The sequence below is a fragment of the Phacochoerus africanus genome, chromosome 8 (genome assembly GCF_016906955.1).
Source record: "Phacochoerus africanus isolate WHEZ1 chromosome 8, ROS_Pafr_v1, whole genome shotgun sequence".
Taxonomy (NCBI): domain Eukaryota; kingdom Metazoa; phylum Chordata; class Mammalia; order Artiodactyla; family Suidae; genus Phacochoerus; species Phacochoerus africanus.
The window spans coordinates 74,083,953-74,105,066 of NC_062551.1; the positions used below are offsets into that span (position 1 = coordinate 74,083,953).

A 21,114-nucleotide genomic window follows, 5' to 3' on the forward strand; every position below is an offset into this window, starting at 1 on the left:
TCCAGAACTCCTGGCTCGGAACCAGTTTCTTGCCCTCAGTCCATCCTCCACCACACGGACCAGCACTGAGATTCTAGCACAGGGGCCGGCAAACCTTTTCCATAAAAGGCCGGGTGGGGAAGATGTTGGCTCATGAGAGTCACGTGGCCTGTGTCAAAGTGAACAGTTCTGGTGTGATAACAAGAACTATAGACAATGTGCAAACAGATGGACTGGGTTCCAATAAAACTTTACAAAATCACTCAGCTGGCTGCATTGGACCCTCAGGCTAGAGTTTGCCAAATCCTCTTCTAACAGAAGCCTTTGATGCTTTTGTACAAAGGGAGTGATGGGGCCACTACAGGCAACAAGTCAGTGGGGAGCACAGATTTCAGATGCAGAGTGGGGAACTGCCTGGGACTTCTCAGGCCATAGCTGATTAGCTGAAATGGTGGGATTCTCCCACCAACCCTTCCCTCTCCTGAAAGGGTTTGCAGCGCTATGGGGGCTCAAAAGAGACTTTGGGGCCTCAGAGACATGGGCTCAGATCTTGGCTCTGCCACTTCCAGCTGTGTGATCCTGGGCAGATTGCTTAACCTCTCTGTGCCCCTTTTCCTTATCAGCATAGGAGGTACTCAGGAAACCTCAGTGATGGCCATTGTCACCAATATGAGTGTGTGGGTGGCAGTAGCTGACCACCCCACCCCCCGCCCCCTGCTGACTGGAAATGACTCTCTCCCCAGCTCCACAGGCATCCGGGAGGCTGAGCGATTCGGAACACCCCCCGGGAGGGCCTCCAGCATCACCCGGGCAGGGAAGGAGGAGAACAGCAGTGGGATCAAGTACAAGGCTGGCCGGGTAAGTCGCTCCATGTGTTTACCTGGGCATCCCGCAGCCTGGGAAGGGTCTTTGCAGTCTGGGTCCATGCTGCCCTCTCCCAGGGGGCTTGGCCTGTGGAGGAGGAGCTGATGGACCAGGTCACAGGTGCAGCAAGGAGAGTGGCACCTTCAAGGGACCTGCATGATGCTTGAGACACACTAAACCTTATGGGGCCTTTGTCACTGTCTCTCGAAGTGCAGGGCTCACCTGCCTGCATCAGACCCACCTGAGTGGCTACTTAACAGGCAGATTCTGGGAGCCACCTGGGCCTCCTGACGCAAAGGCCTGTGGGGCGAGGGCGAGGGGGAACCCTACATATGCCATCAGGCTGCCCAGAGGGTTCCAACACACCCCAAACCCTGAAAACCAGCTTAGATTTTGAACTCTGGTGACCTGACCAAAGGCAGAAGAGGAGCCTCTGGGGTGTGAGAACATGTGCAGTGGGGTCTGATCACGTGGACTCAGAGTGACACAGGTTTCTAAATGGAGGTGTGTAGACAGATGGCAGGGGTGGATAATCAGAAACCCTTCTGTTCATTCGGCAGGCTGTTTGGGTACCCAGTGCCTTCCAGGCACGTTCTGAGCGTGGGGGAGAAGCATGAATAAATGACCACCCCACCCTAAGGTGCTCTCATCCTAGGATGTGTGGACCCCGATTTCCATGAGGGTTCCAACTGGTTCTGGGTGTGGAGGGCACCAAAACCCTTCCTCTTTTTATGCATAAAGCACAGACATACCCCTGGTATGTACATAGATGCACAGATCTGTGGTGCGAGATTTTCATAGTGCGAGTGTGATTAAGGACAAATAATGTCTAAAAAGTCTTCTTTTTAAGCGGGGGACAATAGTGGGAAAAAAGGTTGAGAAACACTGGTCTGGAAAGAAAGGCAGTCGGGTAAATCAATAATTACAAAGGACTGCCATGACTATTGTGATAGAGATCAGTTCAAAATAAGAAACAGTTCTTGAGGGTCCCCCATGTCTGATAGTAATACCTGCTCTCTGCCAGCACTTCGTTATGTGCTTCGTAACGGAGATGTCTACTCTTTGCAACAACTCTGGGAGAAAGGAATTACTAGTCCCATTTTGTAGCTGAGACAATAGAGGCTCAGAGAGGGCAGGGAACTTGTCCAAAGTCACACAGCTGGGAAGTGGCAGAGCAGGGGTCCCAACCCCAGTTTGTGAGCCTCTAAAACCCACACTCTTTCTGCCACTCCAGGCGAGGCTGGAATATTTCTTCTTGACTCGGGAAAGAAGTCAGACCTCAGGCCCCATGCTCAGTCTCGCCTCTCCTCCTGCTGAGCAGGAAGAGGGGAGACTTTTGTGCATAATCAGAAAGACTTTACTTGTCTTCACCTTTGGTAACCAACTGGTTCCTTCCAGTTGGGAACACAAAGCTTTCTCATAAGGTTAACTCCCCAAATCCTCTTAGTCTCCTATTACTACTATAGGAGGAACACAGAGTGGTTAGGCAAGTTATTCAAAGTCACACAGCAATACGAGTTAGATTCCCCAAATCTAAAGACGGTCTTTTTATTTCTCTTTTTCCTGTTCTTTGTTCTCATTCCTCTCTTATCAGCTGCCCCTGGGAAAAATAGGAAGGGGCTTCAGCAGCAAGGACCCCGATTTCCACGATGACTACGGCTCTCTTCAAAATGAGGACTGCGGAGACGATGACTCCCAGGGCAGGCCAGAGCAGTGCCGTCTGGAAGGCTACAACGGCCTGGAGGTCACCAACGTATAAGGAACCAATGATCCGCCAGACCCCACCCATCGATGCCCAGGGAGGAAGGGCAGCCAGAGGCCGTCACCAGTGTACATAGCGATCTGGGGCTGAGGATGCTTCTTGGTCCCGGGCAAATCCTAACAGACTGCTGTGACCTTGGATGGGAGCACCGAGGAACGAGGAGGCACTGGCCCAGAGCACCTGCCAAGGTGCCCGGCCGCTCTGTCATTGAGGCTCCACCTTAGATGACTCAGCCCCTGAGCAGTCCAGGTGCCCCTGGGGCCTTAAACTGAACCACTGCTGCAGAAAGAGGCACAGAGTGCCCCCAAACACCCTCCCAGGAGGAGCAGGTGGGATGCCAACCAGACACCCAGAGCTCAGAGTTAGCAAAGCCTGAGGCTGACTGGTCACCCACGTGGGCCCTTGCTGCCAGTCTAGAGGAGGTCTCAGCTCCAGCCTACATGCCAAGAACTTGGCTTCTGGCTTGGGTCACTGACTCTCTCTTGGGAGAATGCAAAATGGGAAGCTCAATCCCTCCCACCCTAAAAGCTTAAGAAGGGTCGTGTCGGGGTGGATGTGTTGAAGGGCTACTTGGTCCCTCCTCCCAGGAGTGGCTACACTGGGTGGAGGCAGGTTGATGATCCCCACGGTTGGGGGGGGGGGGGCGGTGCTGAGCCGCAACACTCCCAGGAAATGCAGACATCCCACCATCAGGATGAAGGATGCTGTGGCAGCAGGATCCAGGGTGACTGTTCGGTCCCTGACAGCCCTACCAAGTGTGACAGTGGGTTTGGGGTTGGGAGCAGAGACATGCTTGTCATTGTTAGTGCAACAAACCTTGTTGTGACGTCTCTGTCACCTGACCTGTAGGTGTGCTCACCCACGTCCTAACTGAGCTGAATCTCAGGTCACTAAGGTGGAAAAGACCCCTGCCCTCTTCTGGATGCTGCTCCTGTTTTGCCGGGTGGCTTCTCCCCGGTGGCCCCACCTCTCTGTGCCTCAAAGTCTTCATCTACAATACTTCTAGTCCCTCCTCCCCCAGGAACTGTGTGAGGATTAACACTTGCTAATGTCTGTAACACTTTGTAACCTCTCAGGAGACAGGCAGGAAGTTATGGGTGTCTGATTTCCCATCTACGACAGAGAACTATATGGTACGGATTCTCTCCAGCTGTTTTGGTTAGAGCCACATGCAAAAGGAGCACAAAGAATGTTTAATGCTCAGACGCTCTAGCACTTCCAATAGGACTGGATTCTGCCCCCTCCAAGAGGAAAATCCCACGTGCCCAACCCTGAAAACCAGTGGATTTACGTGTTTAGGCTGGAGTCCATTGCCCTCGATGCTGAGGAATGACTAGGGAGGGACAGAAGGCACTGAGGTTCTACCTAAATGCCAGTTAGCAAAGCAGATCATCTGATGGGACCATGATGCTCAATGTCCCTTGAAGCCTTTGGCACAGATGGCCTACGAGAGGTTTGAATTTCCAGGTCAGCCATTGAATACCGTCAAAGCATCTTCTCTTCGACCTAATGAATTATTTCCTCTCAAGGGAAAAGCACAAAGCACATGGCCCAAGGAACTTAAGAATGACTCCTCTCCGAGGCCCAAGACTGTGGTCTTCCCTCCAAACCGAACACAAGCACAGCCCTCGCACCACCATAAACCAAACGCCTACTCTGCGGACAGTGGATGCCCTCTCGTCTGAATGCTTGGCCTCCTAGGACCATATTTCTGATTCTAGGACCCGAGGGGTGAAGCTCTGGAACCCGACTTGGCTTTGCTGAGGTTCTAAACCCCAAGCCCAGTATCTTTATGACACGTAGCCACATGGGGCCTGAGGCTGTAGAGCCCAAAGCCCGGTGGGGGAGGAGTGTGTAAAACCCTCCTCTAACCTGATGCCACAGCCAGCATCTAGGCCAGGTGCCCCCGGGACCCTGGGATCTGCCTCTCTGGAAAGCAGCAAACCCGGGGCAGGGGTGCAAGGGTAGGTATTTTTATAGGAGCAGGAATGGCAGACAGACAGGTGTCTGGATGCATATCATTATTTGAAACCCATGGCTCCCATTATTTGAAATGCATGGCTCCCAGACTCAATCCCACTGGGGATAAGATGGGCAAGTGGCCAATATGGGGAGTCCCCAGCAGGGATGACATTGCCCCAAACACCCTGCAGCATGAGGCCAGCAGGCTTGGGGCAATGTGGGCAACCTCAGATGCACCCTTTGGTCCAAATGATGCCCGAATACATTCTTGCCTCCCTGATGTTCTGTCTCCCTAGCAGCCAGGTGAGTGTTCAGAGCTGGCTTTTCAATGTGAGGATGGGTTGGCTGATTAACACCCCCTGCCTCTGTTAGATCAGGTGAGCTCTCTCTCTGGAAAAAAAAAAATCATAAATGTCAGCTCTGTTTCAAGAGTGGGCAGGAAGAACAGGGGGTGCAGGGGGGGCATGGCAGAGAGGTTCTGGGACTGATTAACACAGGCTGGCAGAGTGGCCACCCATAGAATAGTGACCTGCTACATCCTGTCCAAACGGCCTGAGTTGTGGCCTTGGTCTTTAAAGGGTGATGCGGCATCTGGACCTGGGAACGATATGAATGTGCTTCTCTGAGAGGTGTTGTCGCCTGAGTCCGTGGGTGCCGGCCCCTTAAAAAGAGGTAATTGGTGCCAGAGGCTGGGGAGAACCAGGACAGGCAGAGACACCCCATTGTCCTCCCAGAAGCTGAGGGCCAGAGCCATCAGAAGGCACCTGCTGGGTGGACTCAGCTTTCTGACCCCAGCCACCTCTGCCAGGCCCCTTGGTCCTTGGCTAAGCAGGGCTTTTCTCCCAGAAATCTGTCTGCCTCAGCATTGCAGTCATGGGTGCCCAGGCTGCAGGAGGCAGGGAGAAGCCACAGGAGAACCTGGACCAGATGATGTCGAGGGGGTGGGTCTCCACACAGCCCAGCCAGCACAGAGGGGCTTCAGAACAGGGACCCCAAATCTCGAGGACACTGAACTGGGTCCAGCAGAATGGGGCAGTTTGGCAAGATGTGACCTCAGTGTTCCACGCAGGGACACCAGAACCCTCTATTGCTCCAAGCCTAGCTCTCCCCTTCCCATCAAAACCCCTATGCTCTGGGCACCCTCGCTTCCACTCTGCTCTTTGAGGCTCCAACAGGCGCCGCCTGGCAGTGGAGCAGCAGGGAAAAGAAGCCTACGGGAAAGAGCATTTTCTGATACTAACATCATCATGACCAGTGGTTGGAAGATGAGAATTTCCTGAGCCCTAACATCCAGGGGAGTTTGTGGCTGCAAAGGAAACAAGTTGTCCATGAACTAAGATGATGTTCTTGACATTAAGCTTCCAGTCATGGCCCTGAATGTTTTCCCAAGCGTGAATTTTAACACTGTAACAATAAATACTACTCCGCAGTGCTTCATTGATGAAGTGGCCTTTTCCTCTGTGCGGTCTCCTTTCAATTTTCCCAATAGCTTCCCCCCTCCCCTTTTTTTTTTTTTTTTTTTTGCTTTTTAGGGCCACACTTTCAGCATATGGAAGTTCCCAGGCTAGGGGTGGAATTGGAGCTGCAGCTGCCGGCCTACACCACAGCCACAGCCACGCCAGATCCGAGCCTCATCTGCGACCTACACCACAGCTCACAGCAGTGCCGGATCCTTAACCCACTGAGCGAGACCAGGAATCAAAGCTGCATCCTCATGGATACCAGTCAGGTTTGTTACCACTGAGCCACAGCAGGAACTCCCCCCAATAGCCTCTTTGAGAGGGGACATTATGAACCCATTTCAGAGATGGAGGAACTGAGATTGGAAAGGCTGAGGAACTTGCCCGGCTCCATAAAGCTAAGTTACAGGGCAGGACTCAAACTGTCACCTGCGTCCAAATCCTGGGTTCATCCTTCCGTGCTGTGTACCCCTTATCCCCATAGCATAGGACTCACTTTCCAGATGGCATCCCTGAAAACAGAGCTCGAGTGCATTCTGTTCTGTTGGAAAAGTCTGGCACCTCCTGTACCAGGACTGTGATGCCAGGAGGGGAACATCTGGCTGGTCACCCCTCCCTTGGCATCATTTGCCTCATGCTGCCCCTTCTTCTGGGGTATCACATTTCTAGGTGGTCAGAATAGATCATCAGAGGTTGGGGCTGCTACAACGTAATACCAGAGCCTGGGGGGCTGGAACAACAGATGTTTAGTCCTTGTAGTTCTAGAGGCGGGGAAGTCCAAGATCCAGGTGCCAGCCAGTTGTTGGTGAGAGCTCTCTTCCTGGTTTGCAGATGGCAGCCTTCTTATTGCGTCTTTGTTTAGTGGAGGGAGAGGGAGCAAGGTCTCCGGTGTCTCCTCTTAAAAAGACACTAATCCCATCAGGAGGACCCCACCTCCATGCCCTAATCACCCTAAAGGCCCCATCTCCTAATATCACATTGTGTGTTAGGGTGCACTTACTTCAGCCAAGGAGGGGGAATAAGACAGTCTTAGAATTTTTGAGGGGAGGAAAAAAAACCCTATAACCTACAATGTGCTGTATCAAACTATTTTACATGAATGACACAATTATTCTGAGTTTTCAAAAAATTCATAGCATTCTCGGGTGTGAATTTTGGAAGAACACATGCAGTCCATAACGGGGGTGGGATCACAGGTGTCCTAGCACCGTGGTTCTCAGACTTTAAGGTGCCCCTGGAAGGACAGGTGTTTTGGAATACATTTCTAATAAGCTTCTGGGTGGTGCTGCTGGTCCAGAGACACACACTGAGTAAGAAAGTCTTGGCTGACAGCTGGGCCCTCCTGGCAAAAGCCCGAATCACAGGAGGTAGGGGCTGGTCTGAAGGCTCCACCCTGGTGTCCAACTGGCCCTGATGGAACCCACCCCAGGGAACAGGACTGTGTGCTTCTCCTGGGACAGGAGTCCAGTCTGACTCCTGGTTGATCACTTAGGTCAGGCAGGGGGCGAATACTCACGAAGTGAGCATCTATCAGGGAGGGTTTGGGAGCATTAGAGGCCACTGGGAGACAGGCCTGGGGATGGCAGGTTCCAGCAGGCTGACCGCACATACTTAGTTATAATTATTATTTATTATTTATATATCATATAGTACATACATGATATATAATTATATAAATTATATATACTATTAAGATATGTGGTATATATTATATTTATATATACTTTTTTCACATATGTAGTGAATCCTCTTGGGTGCCAGGACCTGTCCTTGGTGCTGGGAACACAGTGGCAGAACTCATAACACAGCAAAGGCAGGCAAGCAGCTCATCCATGACAGAGTGGCTGACTCCAGATGTGCTAAGTGTGATGGAGAGGTGGGGGTGGGGATCTTAGAGGGCTTCTGAGCTGAGACATAAGCTCTGAGCAGGAACCAGCCCTGCAAAGATCTGGGGGAAGAACATTCCAGGCAGGCAGGCGCTGGGCTAATTGCTGAGGATAAGACCGGAATGAAATTCTGTCCAGCCTCTGCCCACTTGGATCTTCCTGTCCAGTGGGGAAGGGAGTCATCAATCAAATACTGAGCATGTGAAATGGTCACTGGGACCAGCCCTGAGAACAGAGGTAGCCCGTGTCCAGAGAGCTGAGCTCCTAGGATTTACTGCAGTTAAGCAGAGGCGTGGACTGGGCAGAGGGGAGCTCAGCAGGTGGTAGGGGGGAAGGGAAGAGGATTCTAGACAGCAGGTCGGGAGGTGCCAAGGTCCTGGGAGGATGGCAGTGGGGCTGAGAAAAGGCCCATGTGTCTGGAGTGGAGGTAGTGAGGGGCTCATCTCCTGAGGGGCTGGAGGAGCAACAGTAGAGCCCCACTGGCTTCCATCCACTCCCAGAGCACCTGATCTGGCTCCTGCCCACCCTTTATCCCTGATGATGCGATGAGGGATGTCCCTGAGTGGTACAACCGATACCAAGCCCCCACCTTCTGCAAAATGGGTCCCCCTTTCTCTATGCTCTGGCTTATGGCTAAACTGGGTTCTCCAGGTACAGACTGATAAATCCGCCCATGGGCACTGGGGCTCCCAGGGTACAGCTGACTTGGGGCAAACAAAGATTTAGAGTGCCTCTTCCACTGCCCCACATGGAAACCCGAGATGTCTATTTCAGGCTACGCTGGTTGCCAGATGTGCTGCTGGTTTCCAAGAGCCAGGCATGAACCTCAAGGAAAACTTGATCAAAACAGGATAAAACGCCCAGCTCCTCCCAATTCATTTGTACCCAGAAGCGTGTCCTCCTGGAATTGGCTTCCCACCGCCCAGGTAGTCCTGGCATTTAGGGGAGACCCTCCTTAATGAGGGGGTGCAGTCCAATGCAGGGCTGAAGTGGGGGGCAGGGGCTCAGGGAGGGTCCTCACCTTCACCACAATGCCCAGTTATCTTAGCCGCTAAGATTTTGTTTGTATGTTTGTTCTAACTGCACACTGCATGCTAAGGATTTTGCACAAGCATCACATTTAACCCTAAAGCCTCCAAGAGGGATATCCTGTTATTAACTCCATTTTACTGATGAGAAAACAGGCACAGGGTGAGTAACGGAATCTCTCCCATGGCTTTCACAGCCGGGCACCAGAGCCTAGGCTGTCTGCAGCCACGCTAACCCTTCCAGTTGCCAGAGATGTGCATCCGCCTCCGCAGAAGAGCCCCGCTTCAGAGCGCGGATGGATTCATTGAACTCGTATCTGATTAACCCTTTTGAGCAGGCTCATTGGTCCCACTCCAAGCCTCTCTCCGGACCACGACGCATCTCCCAGAACTTCCAGAGAATCTGATCTGGGCTCCCTCCCAAACATACTGCGTTCTCAACGTTGCATTATGGTTATCCAAGTGGGTCCCTTGGGGTGGTGACTGCTTCCTGTATTCACCAATACAGCGTCCCCCACTGTCTCCCTGGTCATTAAGTAAATGTTCAGATCATGAATCAGTCAATGAAAATCCATGGATCACCATCACCAGTGCAAGATGCTATACAGCTATGCTGTTTGATCTGGCAGCCACAAACATGTGGCAATTTAAATTACTAATTAAAATGAAATAAAATCTAAAATTCCATTTCTCAGTTGCACCAGTGCATTTCAAGCACTCCATAGCCACCTGTGGCTGGCTGCAGCCTTATGGGAGAGCACAGATACAGAGCATGATGGCAGAAAGTTGTGTTGCTACATAGGGGCCAGAGAGGATTTAGTTGTTTTTTTAATAATTTATTCCTCAATGAGTTTATTATATTTGCAGTTGTACAATGACAAGCCCTGCCCTTAAGAAGTTTATGATTTGGCTGAAGGGAAAAAAAAAAAAAAAAAAAAAGCTCTAGTTAAACACAACTGGGGGAGAAAAGATTCTAGGACAGATGGGATTTCTTTATTAGCCAGTGATAGGTGACAAACACCAATCAAAAACCAAAAGGAATTTATTGGCTTCTGGAAAGAATAGTGCAAGACAGCAACTAGCTTTGAATCCAGAATCAGATTCAATCCGTAGAGTGTCCAAGTGATATTTTCAGGATCTTCATCTTTTTTCACTCCTCGGCTTGGCTTTTTCTATAGCAGGTCCAGCCCCAGCAAGGTTGATCCCAGCTGTTGGCAAAACCACCATGAGCCACACAACCTCCTGGCTGCATGAGAGGGAGACTCTCACATGGCAGTTCTAGCAAAATCTCAGGATGGAATCTCATTGGCTCGGTGGGGTAGGGTCACCAGCCCAGCAGGGGTGGGGTCAGCCCAGCGAGTCTCAGGTCCTGAGAGGAACATGCCAGCACTGGTGAGAGAACAGAGTTCCCCGTGGCTCTTGGGGGACTATAAGGCATGGGATCCCTTCATGCGGTCCAGGAGGAGGAGAGGTGGAAGGGTCTAACAGTGAGGCAGGGCAGCGGGGCCAGGCCCCAGAGAAGAGGAGCCCCCCAATGCTCAGAGAGGGAAAGAAACTTGAGTCCAGGCACCCAGTGGCCCACGGAAGCACCAGAAACAGAAGTGAGTCAGAGGTCAGTTCTAATAAGAACCAATAGTGATGGACACCTGTGCTGTCCTTAACAGCAGGGTTTCTCAGCCTCGGCTGACATCCTAGACACACTTTGTTGGTGGTGTTCAGGGGGCAGGGGAGTGAGGCTATTCTGTGCACGGCAGGTGCAGCATCCCTCCCCCCTCCTCACAAGAGGCCAAGAGCACCCCCTCCTCCAGTCATGACAGCCCCAAATGTCTCCAGACATTGCCCAGTGTTCCCCGGGGAGGCACCCCCCATGGACAATCACAGCTGTATGGAGTTTTGCCCATTTAATCTTCCCAGCAACCCTTTTGGATAGACATTGTTTTTCTCATCTGACCGATGGGGAAACTGAACTGGCATCTTAGCGCCGCAGACAGGCTCTTGGCAGAGTATGGGCTGGTACCCACTGGCTTGAAGCTGGCCAGCCACACCCACATGTTTACAATTAAAAAAAAAAAAAAATTCCTGAAGCCCGGAGTTCCCTGGGCTGAAGAGACACGTCCCATTGTTAAATATGGTGGAAGCAAGCGCCCACCCTCCACCTGGCAGAAAATTGCTTTGTAATTACGGGTTTAAAAGGCAAAGGCAGCTCTTGAGAGCTTGACTTAAAACCAAGTGATAATTTAGGGACCAGGACCGTCTGGTTGAGAGAGTACAGATACAAGGTCATCTCACACCACACCTTCATCACCCCCATTTTATTAAAATACAAACAAAATAGGAAATAAAATTAGTGATGGAGCCTGACAGCAGCTGACATGCCAGCCTGCCTTACTCCTCTAACCACGCTGGGAGTTGGAGACATGGCAGGGGCTGACCGCCCCTCAGGCTTGGCCACAGACACAGGCTGTGTGGCCCGGGCCACTTCCTTTCCCTGTCTGGGCCTCACTATCTCTGCTGAGCATTTTCCCCTCTTCTGCTGGCCTTGGGGGACGGCTCCATGCTCACCTCGTGTGATTCTTGGGGGGTGGGGCTCTGCTGGTCATGGGGCCCTATTGCCCTACTGTCTCCCCATCACCATCACCCCAGCTTTCAGGGAGAGCCTATGATCCTGGCTGGTACAGTCCCAGCTCAGCAGCCTCTTGGCCTCGGCAAGTGGCCCCAGGAGAGGGTACTGAGGTCTGAGAAGGGAAAATCAGAATTCCCACCTAGACGGTTTCAAATCATGAGTAGGTGGTTAGCTCTTGCCTTCCCTTGTTTTTATTTGTATTTTTGTTTGTTGGTGTTGCCTTTTCTAGGGCAGCACCTGTGGCATATGGAGATTCCCAGGCTAGGGGTTCAATCAGAGCTGTAGCCACCAGCCTACGCCAGAGCCACAGCAACTCAGGATCTGAGCTGCGTCTGCGACCTACATCACAGCTCATGGCAACGCCAGATCCTTACCCCACTGAGCAAGGCCAGGGATCAAACTGGCAACCTCATGGTTCCTAGTCGGATTCATTAACCACTGAGCCATGACGGGATCTTCGCTCTTGCCTTCTTTTTGGATTCTGATGTGCCCCAGAGCTACCGGCTGCCATGTCCCTCTCCCAAGAAGATGCCCAAGGGAATGGGGCCAAACCAGAGCCCCATGCAAGATAGGGAAGGAGCAGAGAGGGTTGTCACACTCCCTGGATCCAACTGTGGCATAGGCCAGGTCTACCCCTGCCTTGTTCCCCAAACACCTCTGCCTCCCAGTTACAGAGCCTCAATCAAGCATTCCCTTTGGTTCTTCCTAAGGATGTCCCCTCCGTCTCCCCCTCTTTTGGATATCCCCTTCATAAATATGTCACTTAAAATCAAACACAGAGCTCCCAAAAGGTCTGAGCAGTAGACTGTTAATACAGGGGCCATTTCCCAAGAGCCAGACCCTGTGCTAAGCACTCTGCATATTATTATATCGAGTCCTCACAACAACCCTGACAGACAGCGGCCCTAGCAAAAGGAGGACTCAAACCCAGATGCTTTTAACCATTCTATTACATCCTGTTGGAGACCATTGAAACTGCTGAATGATGCAGTAAACAAATTTGACGCACGTGCAGAAGAACAACTCCTAAGAGACTGCTTTATCATCACCTGCACCCGGTTTTGCTCATTAACCTATGTCACCTTCTCTAATAAAAGTCATGAGGGATAAAGCCTAGACGCCTTTGTTCTGAGGGACAGAGTGCCTCCTGGTCCCCCCTTTCTAGATGTAAGAGTCTTCTGTGTTTTGTTACGCCTCACCATCCGTCTTGCAGGATCTCCCATTGCCCTGCAGCACTGGAAGTGGCAATATCCTTCCTTAACCTGGATGTTATGCTTCTAATAACATGACCAAACAGAGCATCAGCCTTTTTTTTTGTCTTTTTTTGTCTTTTTGCTATTTCTTTGGGCCGCTCCCTGCGGCATATGGAGGTTCCCAGGCTAGGGGTCCAATCGGAGCTGTAGCCACCAGCCTACGCCAGAGCCACAGCAACGCGGGATCCGAGCTGTGTCTGCAACCTACACCACAGCTCACGGCAACACCGGATCCTTAACCCACTGAGCAAGGGCAGGGACCGAACCCGCAACCTCATGGTTCCTAGTCGGATTCGTTAACCACTGCGCTACGACGGGAACTCCCCTTTTTTAAGTCCCCATCTCACAGTTGGCTCATTTCTCTTGTGGGCTGCTGAGTCGGTGGTGTTCAAGTCAGGATGCCCTTGAGAATCAAATCCCTGGAGAATTCATGTTAAGGATTCAGAATCCTAAGTCTTATTCCAAACCTAGTAATTTAGAATTTAGAGGTAGGGCTTGGGGATCTACATTCTAAAGCTAAACTGCTGGTTTTCTGATGAAGGAGGTGTGGATTGGGGTTCAGGTATGTGTATTTTTCAAAACCCCTTTGGGTGATTTCTGTGGCTTGGGACCACCGCCCTTGGGGGTAAGTAACACGATTCCTGGGCCATTACAGCTCGCAGTCCCACAACTCACCACTAGATGGGGGGATGCTCCATCCCTCACCACCCCAGCCCAGCCCAACCCAACCCAGGAAGAGCAAACCAGCTGAGACCACCAGCAAGCCAGCTTCACAGGGGGCAGCCCTGGGTCCCCTCCCTGCAGGGGGAACTGGGCGGCCCTTGTTTCCCTACAGGAGGCAAGAAACACACCTTCAGTGCGACAGGCAGCATTTGGAAGCTGGCCTCAGGACAAATCAGGACAAATTTGGAACCTGTTGATACCCAGAATCCCTCCCAGCTTAGGAGGCCGCCCAGGTGAGCTGAACTACATGGCTGATGCCAACCAGGAAGCCTTCCTCAGTTGATGCAACGGCAACATGAGGCACCAGCTGTTTCCCTCCCCCTGTGGGGGCCTGGGGCTTGGCCTCCAGGAGCAGGACTGGGCAACAGCAGGGTATTTTGTGGGCCATTATTCCTAGGGAGAGAGGGCTATGAAAACAGCCCCTGGGACCATGTGGGCAGCTGCGAAGGAGTCAGGCACAGAGTCAGGGCATCTGAGGAATGGCCGTAAACTTCACCTTGTCCAGTGCCTGCCGCCTCCTCCTCCTCCTCATGTTCCTACAGAATAAATGCACCTGCCTTCTGGCCCCCAGGCTTGCTTCTGGGTATCAAGACACCATGGGGACAATCAGGCAGCTGGTATGGAGTGTGAGGAGGAAAAATGCCTCGGGGCAAGTGGAGACAGGCATATGGAAGGGCTATGGGGGGTGTTTATGGCCCCAAATGCCCACCTCCTGATTCCCAGAACCTATGACTATGTTACCTTAGGTGGCAAAGGAGAATCAAGTTTGCTGATGGAATGAAGATTGCTAATCAGGTGACCCTAAAATAGGCAGACTATCCTATTTTAAGATTGTGGGGGGGGCACTGTCATCATGTGGGGCCTGAAAAGAGGACGATGGAGGCAGAAGAGGGTGGAAGGAGGGGTGACCGTAGAAGGGGGACAGAGTGATGTGATGTGGAAAAAATTTCAACCATCCTTCCCAACTTTGCAGATGGAGGAAGGGGCCACAAGCCAAGGAATGCGGGCACCTCTGGAAGCCGAGAAAGATGAGGAATTGGATTCTGGAGCCTCCAGAAAGGCACGTGGCCCTGGCAACACCTTGAGTTTTAGCCCAGGGAGCCCCATGTCAGATGCTGTAAACTAGCACATTTCGGTTGTGTAAGCCACCGGGCTCATGATTACAGCAGCCCTAGGAAACTGAAACCCACAAGCAAATGCATCCAGATGGATGACATTGGTCCTTGACTCAGCTCCAGTGGGGCAGGTGGAAGAGCCTATATTTTATTTTATTTTGTCTTGTTAGGGCCACACCCGCAGCACATGGAAGTTCCCAGGCTAAGTGTCCCATCGGAGCTGAGGCTGTCGGCCACAGCCACAGCAATGCAGGATCTGAGCTGCATGTGGGACCTACACCACAGCTCACAGGAACGCCAGATCCTTAACCCACAGAGTGAAGCCCGGGATCAAACCTGTGTCCTCATGGATGCTAGTCAGGTTCACTAACCACCGAGCCACGACGGCAACTCCAGGCCTCCATTTTATAGATGAGGCTCAGTGAGGTTGAGAAATGTGTGTTCCCCGTCTCAGGTCAGAGGAAAAGCTGACATCCAACCATTTCTGCCTGATGCCGAACCTGTGCTCCTTCTAAGGCAACTGATCTCAAATTGGTGCCCCAGGTGCAGCTGGCAGCTCCCAACACGGCTCTGCCAGATCCACCCACCCACCCCAGCTCCAGGTGTTCATGCTGTAGTCAAATCCCCTCCCATGAAGACTTGTTTCTAAGATACAACCCAGCTAAAAGGATGGCATGTCACTCCTGAGATTAGCTTATAAAAGACTGAACTTGCTCTCCATCTCTGTCGCTCATTCTCTGGCCCTTCTTGGCTGAGCTACGGAGGGGCCCAAGTGGCAAGGAACTCAGGGCCATCTCAGACCAGCCACCCACAAGGACCTGAATCCTGCCAACGGCTGAACCCGAAAGCAGCTCTACCCTGTGGAGCCTTGGGCTCAGGCAGCACCTGCCAGCACCTTCACTGCAGCCTGTGAGCGATCTTGAGCCAGCCCCCCACCCCAACCCCTGGGCTAAGCCCCCCCCGGATCCTGAGCCCTTAGAAATCATGAGATAACGAATGTTGTTTTTCCCAGAACTGCCAAGTTTGGGGGAAGTTTGTTACACAGCCATAGATAATATACCAATGGAACAGTGATTTACAGAAACATAGCACCTCTTTCCAAAATGTGCATTTGATTCTTTTTTTATAATTTTTTTTATTTTCCCACTGTACAGCAAGGGGGTCAGGTTATCCTTACATGTATACATTACAATTACATTTTTTCCCCCACCCTTTCTTCTGTTGCAACATGAGTATCTAGACAAAGTTCTCAATGCTATTCAGCAGGATCTCCTTGTAAATCTATTCTAAGTTGTGCCAAACTCCCGATCCCTCCCACTCCCTCCCCCTCCCATCAGGCAGCCACAAGTCTCTTCTCCAAGTCCATGATTTTCTTTTCTGAGGAGATGTTCATTTGTGCTGGATATTACATTCCAGTTATAAGTGATATCATATGGTATTTGTCTTTGTCTTTCTGGCTCATTTCACTCAGTATGAGATTCTCTAGTTCCATCCATGTTGCTGCAAAGGGCATTATGTCATTCTTTTTTATGGCTGAGTAGTATTCCATTGTGTATATATACCACATCTTCCGAATCCAATCCTCTGTCGATGGACATTTGGGTTGTTTCCATGTCTTGGCTATTGTGAATAGTGCTGCAATGAACATGCGGGTGCACATGTCTCTTTTAAGTAGAGTTTTGTCCGGATAGATGCCCAAGAGTGGGATTGCGGCGTCATATGGAAGTTCTATGTATAGATTTCTAAGGTATCTCCAAACTGTTCTCCATAGTGGCTATACCAGTTTCCATTCCCACCAACAGTGCAGGAGGGTTCCCTTTTCTCCACAGCTCCTCCATGCATTTGATTCTTAAAAGTGTGTTGAAAACTGGGGTGGGTCCCCCCCCCCCCAACTAATAAGAAGGCATCTAATTGGTAGGTAATTGAAATGAGCAATAAAAATAGTGATAATAAGAATAGCTTACCTTATATCATGCTTACTAGATACCAGGCACTATTCTAAGCTCTTTAAATACAATACAACTCATTCAGTCTTCACAGTAACCCCACAGGCAGGGAGTGTTAACACCACTAATTTACAGATGAAGAAACTTGGGCATAGAATGGTTAGGTTGTCATGTATGTATGAAAGCAAATGTGATTTTTTTAGTGTATTTTTAAATTGTATATAGGACTCTGATATAATTATGTATCATTTTATATGTAGTGATAAATCAGCAAGTTTTTCAACTTGAATTTAAAGTTATATAATTTCTTATAACAATGCCACACACATGCTATAATACATTGTTTTGTTTCTTACTGTTGAACGGTCATGTCCAAACCATTAATACGCAGTGTTACAATTCACCGTGATTAGAAGTCCGTGAATAATAAAACCGAATGTTTTAACTGAAACAGTATAAAACTGACAGTATCACATAATTTATATGCCTTTCATCCAAATATCCCAAAAGTATAGGCCAATATTAGCCTTGGAAAAGCAGCCATAAAATCCCTTGAACCACAGAAATAGAGCTAAGCCTTGCCATTCAGATTATCATCATCGTGCAAATTTAAGAGCAGAAATCACAAAAGAATTTTCTAGTGAGCATAGGTGTGTTCCCCACCCAGATTGTTCCAATAACATTTTCGTATACTTTCTCTATCACATGCCTACCTGTCTCGAATGCCTTTATGCATCTGTTAATCCACCTTATTTTTTATGCACTCATACGTGAGTGTTTTATTGAATAGAAGGTAAAAGTTGCATGAATTTAAGATAAGCCACAGCATTGCAAAGCAAATCTGTGCTTGCCAGGACATAGCACTTGCTTGGCCCCAGATCCTGAAGGCACCATTCTATCCCTCTCTTGTCCCTGCTTTGTTCTAGGTAGGGTGGAGTTTGAGAAATGCCATTACATGGAGTCTGGGGTTTCTGGCCACAAGTGAGCAGGTGTCTCTGTGGGAAGCTGTTGCCTAGAACAGAGGCCACCAGCCCTCGCAGCACGAGGCTGGGGACACAAACACCCCAGCCGTGAAGCACCGAGACATCCAAGCGATCCTGGGGCAGGACCCAGAGCTCCAGGCTAACGAGACAATTCTGGCCTGAGAGCGCCCACATCATGCCGTGTGATGAGTGCCTAATGCTGGAGCGGCGTGCTGCCCACTCTGGAGGGACTAGTCCACAAACGTGGATCAGTCACCTCCCACATGCCAGGGGCTGTGGGGGCACTGGCCATTCATCAAGCCAACAAAAGTGATCCAGCCGCTGCTCTCGTGGAGCTGACAACACAGAGGAAACAGGCACCAAAGAGTTAAGTGACATCTGTGATAACTGACTTAAAGGCACAACCCAGCAGAGTTGAGCTCCACCTTTCAAAAAAGGAGAAATGTTCTTTCGTTTCTTTCTTGCTGTCTAGCGCCAGTTCTCATCCCATGAGCCATGTACGCATGGAAACCAGGAGCCTAGTTTGCAATGACAGGTCCCAAGGATCTGTAGGCACAGAGGAGGTTACTCTCCTGGCCATGGCCAGGCGTCGGTGGTCACTGGACTGCATCCTCCAAAGCACTGCTTCCTGTCTGGTTGCAGGTCCGATTCCAAAGGGAAGGAGCCTCTCCACGGGGTGGGATTGTGGCAACTAAGACCCTACCCCAGGAGCCTGCCTGCCTGGGTTCAAGTGCCTGCACAACCGCTTACCAGCTGCAAGACCTTGGGCATGTATGCAACCTCTCTGGGCCTCAGTCTGGCCATCTGTAAAGTGGGGAGGCAGTCACGCTTCCAGGGTTGTCATGAGGATGACGTGGGACGGGACATGTAGGCACTTAGGGTTCTCCAGGGGTGTTTGTTAGGGTTTCTCAGATACAGTTACAGCTTTTGTAACTCTTTCACACCCCCATGGTCTGAGCAAGCCCTTGGAACCCACTAGAAAATGGCTGCTTCTGGGGGTGAGGCTCCTCTCCGGGCTGAGGCCACAGAGCTGGGGCAAGACGATAAGAAGCTGCTCCCTGGGCTCCTCAAGAGAGGCTGTGTTGGAGGAGGGGGATGTGGGGCTTCCCAGAGGAGCAGGGCCAGAGGAGGAGGGCCGGAGGTGGGGGCACAGGGGCTTGTGCCAACACTCCTGCCCCCAGGCCCTCCCTCCCGTCCCCACCGGCCTTCAGCACACATGTGCTCCTGGCTCCTCTCCAGCTGCTTTGAGTTTCTGACCCCTCAGCCCGAGAAGTGGCCTTATCAGGGAGCCCCTGCAGGTGCCAAATTGACATTCTTCAGGAATCTTCCAGAATCACCTAAGTCAGGAAGATGCCTTACCAACTAAAGCAGCACAGGAACCACCGGCCAGAGCTCCTTTTCTCGATTGGCCCAACCCCGGGGGCATGGAGCTGGCTGGCAGGGCCCTGCCTTTCGCAAGGAGTGTAGGGGCCTCTGGTCTGAAGAGCTCACATCACAGATGAGGGTGTTGCGGCCCAGAGAGGAGATGTGACTTGCCCAAGGTCATACAGCTTGCAGGGGTCAAAGCCAGGACTGCAGCTACAACTTGGATCTCACCCTCTTTAATCCTGACAGAGAGACTAGCTCTCCAATTTATCACTTGAAGAAGACACCCCCAAAGCAGTGGTAGTCAAACTGTGCTCCACAGAACCCCAGGGGTCTCTGAGGAACCCCACAAGCACACCCAGAAACCTGCAATCCACAACATCCCTGACCAGGAGGTACTTTTATTTTTGTTTTTTTTTTTTGCCTTTTTTTCTGGGGCCGCTCCTTCGGCATATGGAGGTTCCCAGGCTAGGGGTCGAATCGGAGCTGTAGCCACCGGCCTATGCCAGAGCCACAGCAATGTGGGATCCAAGCCACGTCTGTAACCTACACCACAGCTCACAGCAACGCCAGATCCTTAACCCACTGAGCAAGGCCAGGGACCGCACCCACAGCCTCATGGTTCCTAGTCAGATTCATTAACCACTGCACCATGACGGGAACTCCCAGGAGGTACTTTTAGACAGTCCACGGAGGCTCCCTCACAGCCAAAGGAGGATAGGATTCAGCACCCAAGGACCTGCTGTCAAGGTTGGTCCTGCCACTTACCGCCTGTGTGACCTTGGCCTAGGTGATCATCCAATCTCAGTTGCTTTGTCTGGAAAGGTGCAAGAGTAGTTGGCTCTTTCTCTCCCTGGGTTGCTGGGAGGTTGGATGTAAGGCATGTAAGGCAGTGTCACGAGGGGCAAAGCCTTTTATAGCCTGGCCTGTGATCATCACAGCTGAGCTCACTAAACACCCAGACCCCAGATCTCACAATGAGAAGTAGTTCTAGCTAAGAGCGGACAGGTGGAGGTAGAGAACTAGTCTGGGATTCCATCTGGAATAAAAGTAAATCATGCAGTAACGCTCACGTATTCAGTCATCAAACACTTTTCAAATGCCTTCTCTGGGTGGGACCCCAAGCTTGTCATGGGCAATAAGGACACAAATGGGACACAGTGTCTCCTCTCAAAGAGACTATATTCAATTAGAAGAAGACGTATAAGCAAATAAATTCCCTGAAGAGTAATGGGAGCTCTCAAGGGGACCCCAAGGCTCAGAAAAGGACAAAAAACAGGGGTATTCTGGCCTCCTGGGGCTCTCCAGAGGGCCTCATTTTCGTGCTTGGGATGACAAAACAGCTGCTCCCTTCAACCAGAATTGGAGAAAGATGTAGGAAAGAGGAGAGCGGTGTCGGGGTCCTGCACCAAAGGTCAGAGTTTGTGAGTTCAAGTCCAGTGCTGCCTCTGATCAGCCATGTGATCCTGGGTGTAGAAGCCACAGCCTTTGCTGGCCTCAGTTTCTCACCTGGAAGGGAAAGCCTCTGGACAGCACTGCTCTTCCGGCCCCGACCACAGGGACCCTAGAAAAGCTGGTGATGTTGTGATCAGGACATTCAGCCAAACAGGCCCTGAACTTGGTGGCTCAGCTGAGCAGCATTCCCCAGGGAGACAGCGGGGCAGGGGTCGGGGGCAGCCCCAGGCTCCTGCCTCAGCTCTGTGCCTTTGCCCCCAGAGGTAGCCTCTGGTCACTGGCCCATTCCCAGCATCCTCGTGGCTCTTCTTGAGTTGTAGCCGCCCCAGTAATTAATGTTTACGCCGCATAGCATGTGGGGCTGCTGGGTTTCTTAGCACAGCCAGGAGTGGGCAGAAATGGCCTGTGTGTGAGGGCCACCTCAGGCTCCATTCTGCATGTCAACGGTGAGGTTCGGTCATTATCAGGAATGCCACCTGATAAATGTGTTTGTCACACACCGCTCATTTGCTGTACTAATGTTATTCTGGATCAGGAAATAAAATGGACTAGGAAGACAGAAGGTGGAAGAAGAAAAAAGATAAACATACTATATGCCCCAAACATATGGATTAAGAGTGAGCTGTAAATATTCTTCTAAAGACAAAAATTCTATTAACTTTGGAATCTGTATTTATTTTTTCCTATCGAAAATGTTAAATTGCAGAAGT

General features: G+C 51.0%; 1 protein-coding gene across 1 annotated transcript in view; it reads left to right on the plus strand.

The window, feature by feature from the left end:
- LOC125133618 (kazrin) overlaps nt 1–5,994 on the plus strand; it is a 464,224-nt gene extending 458,230 nt beyond the window's left edge. Inside the window, exons 14-15 of the mRNA XM_047791952.1 lie at nt 723–837; nt 2,438–5,994. Coding sequence (XP_047647908.1) covers nt 723–837; nt 2,438–2,602 — 280 coding nt within the window. The 3' untranslated portion in view covers nt 2,603–5,994. The remainder of the gene's footprint in view (nt 1–722; nt 838–2,437) is intronic.
- The last annotated feature ends 15,120 nt before the right edge of the window (nt 5,995–21,114 follow it).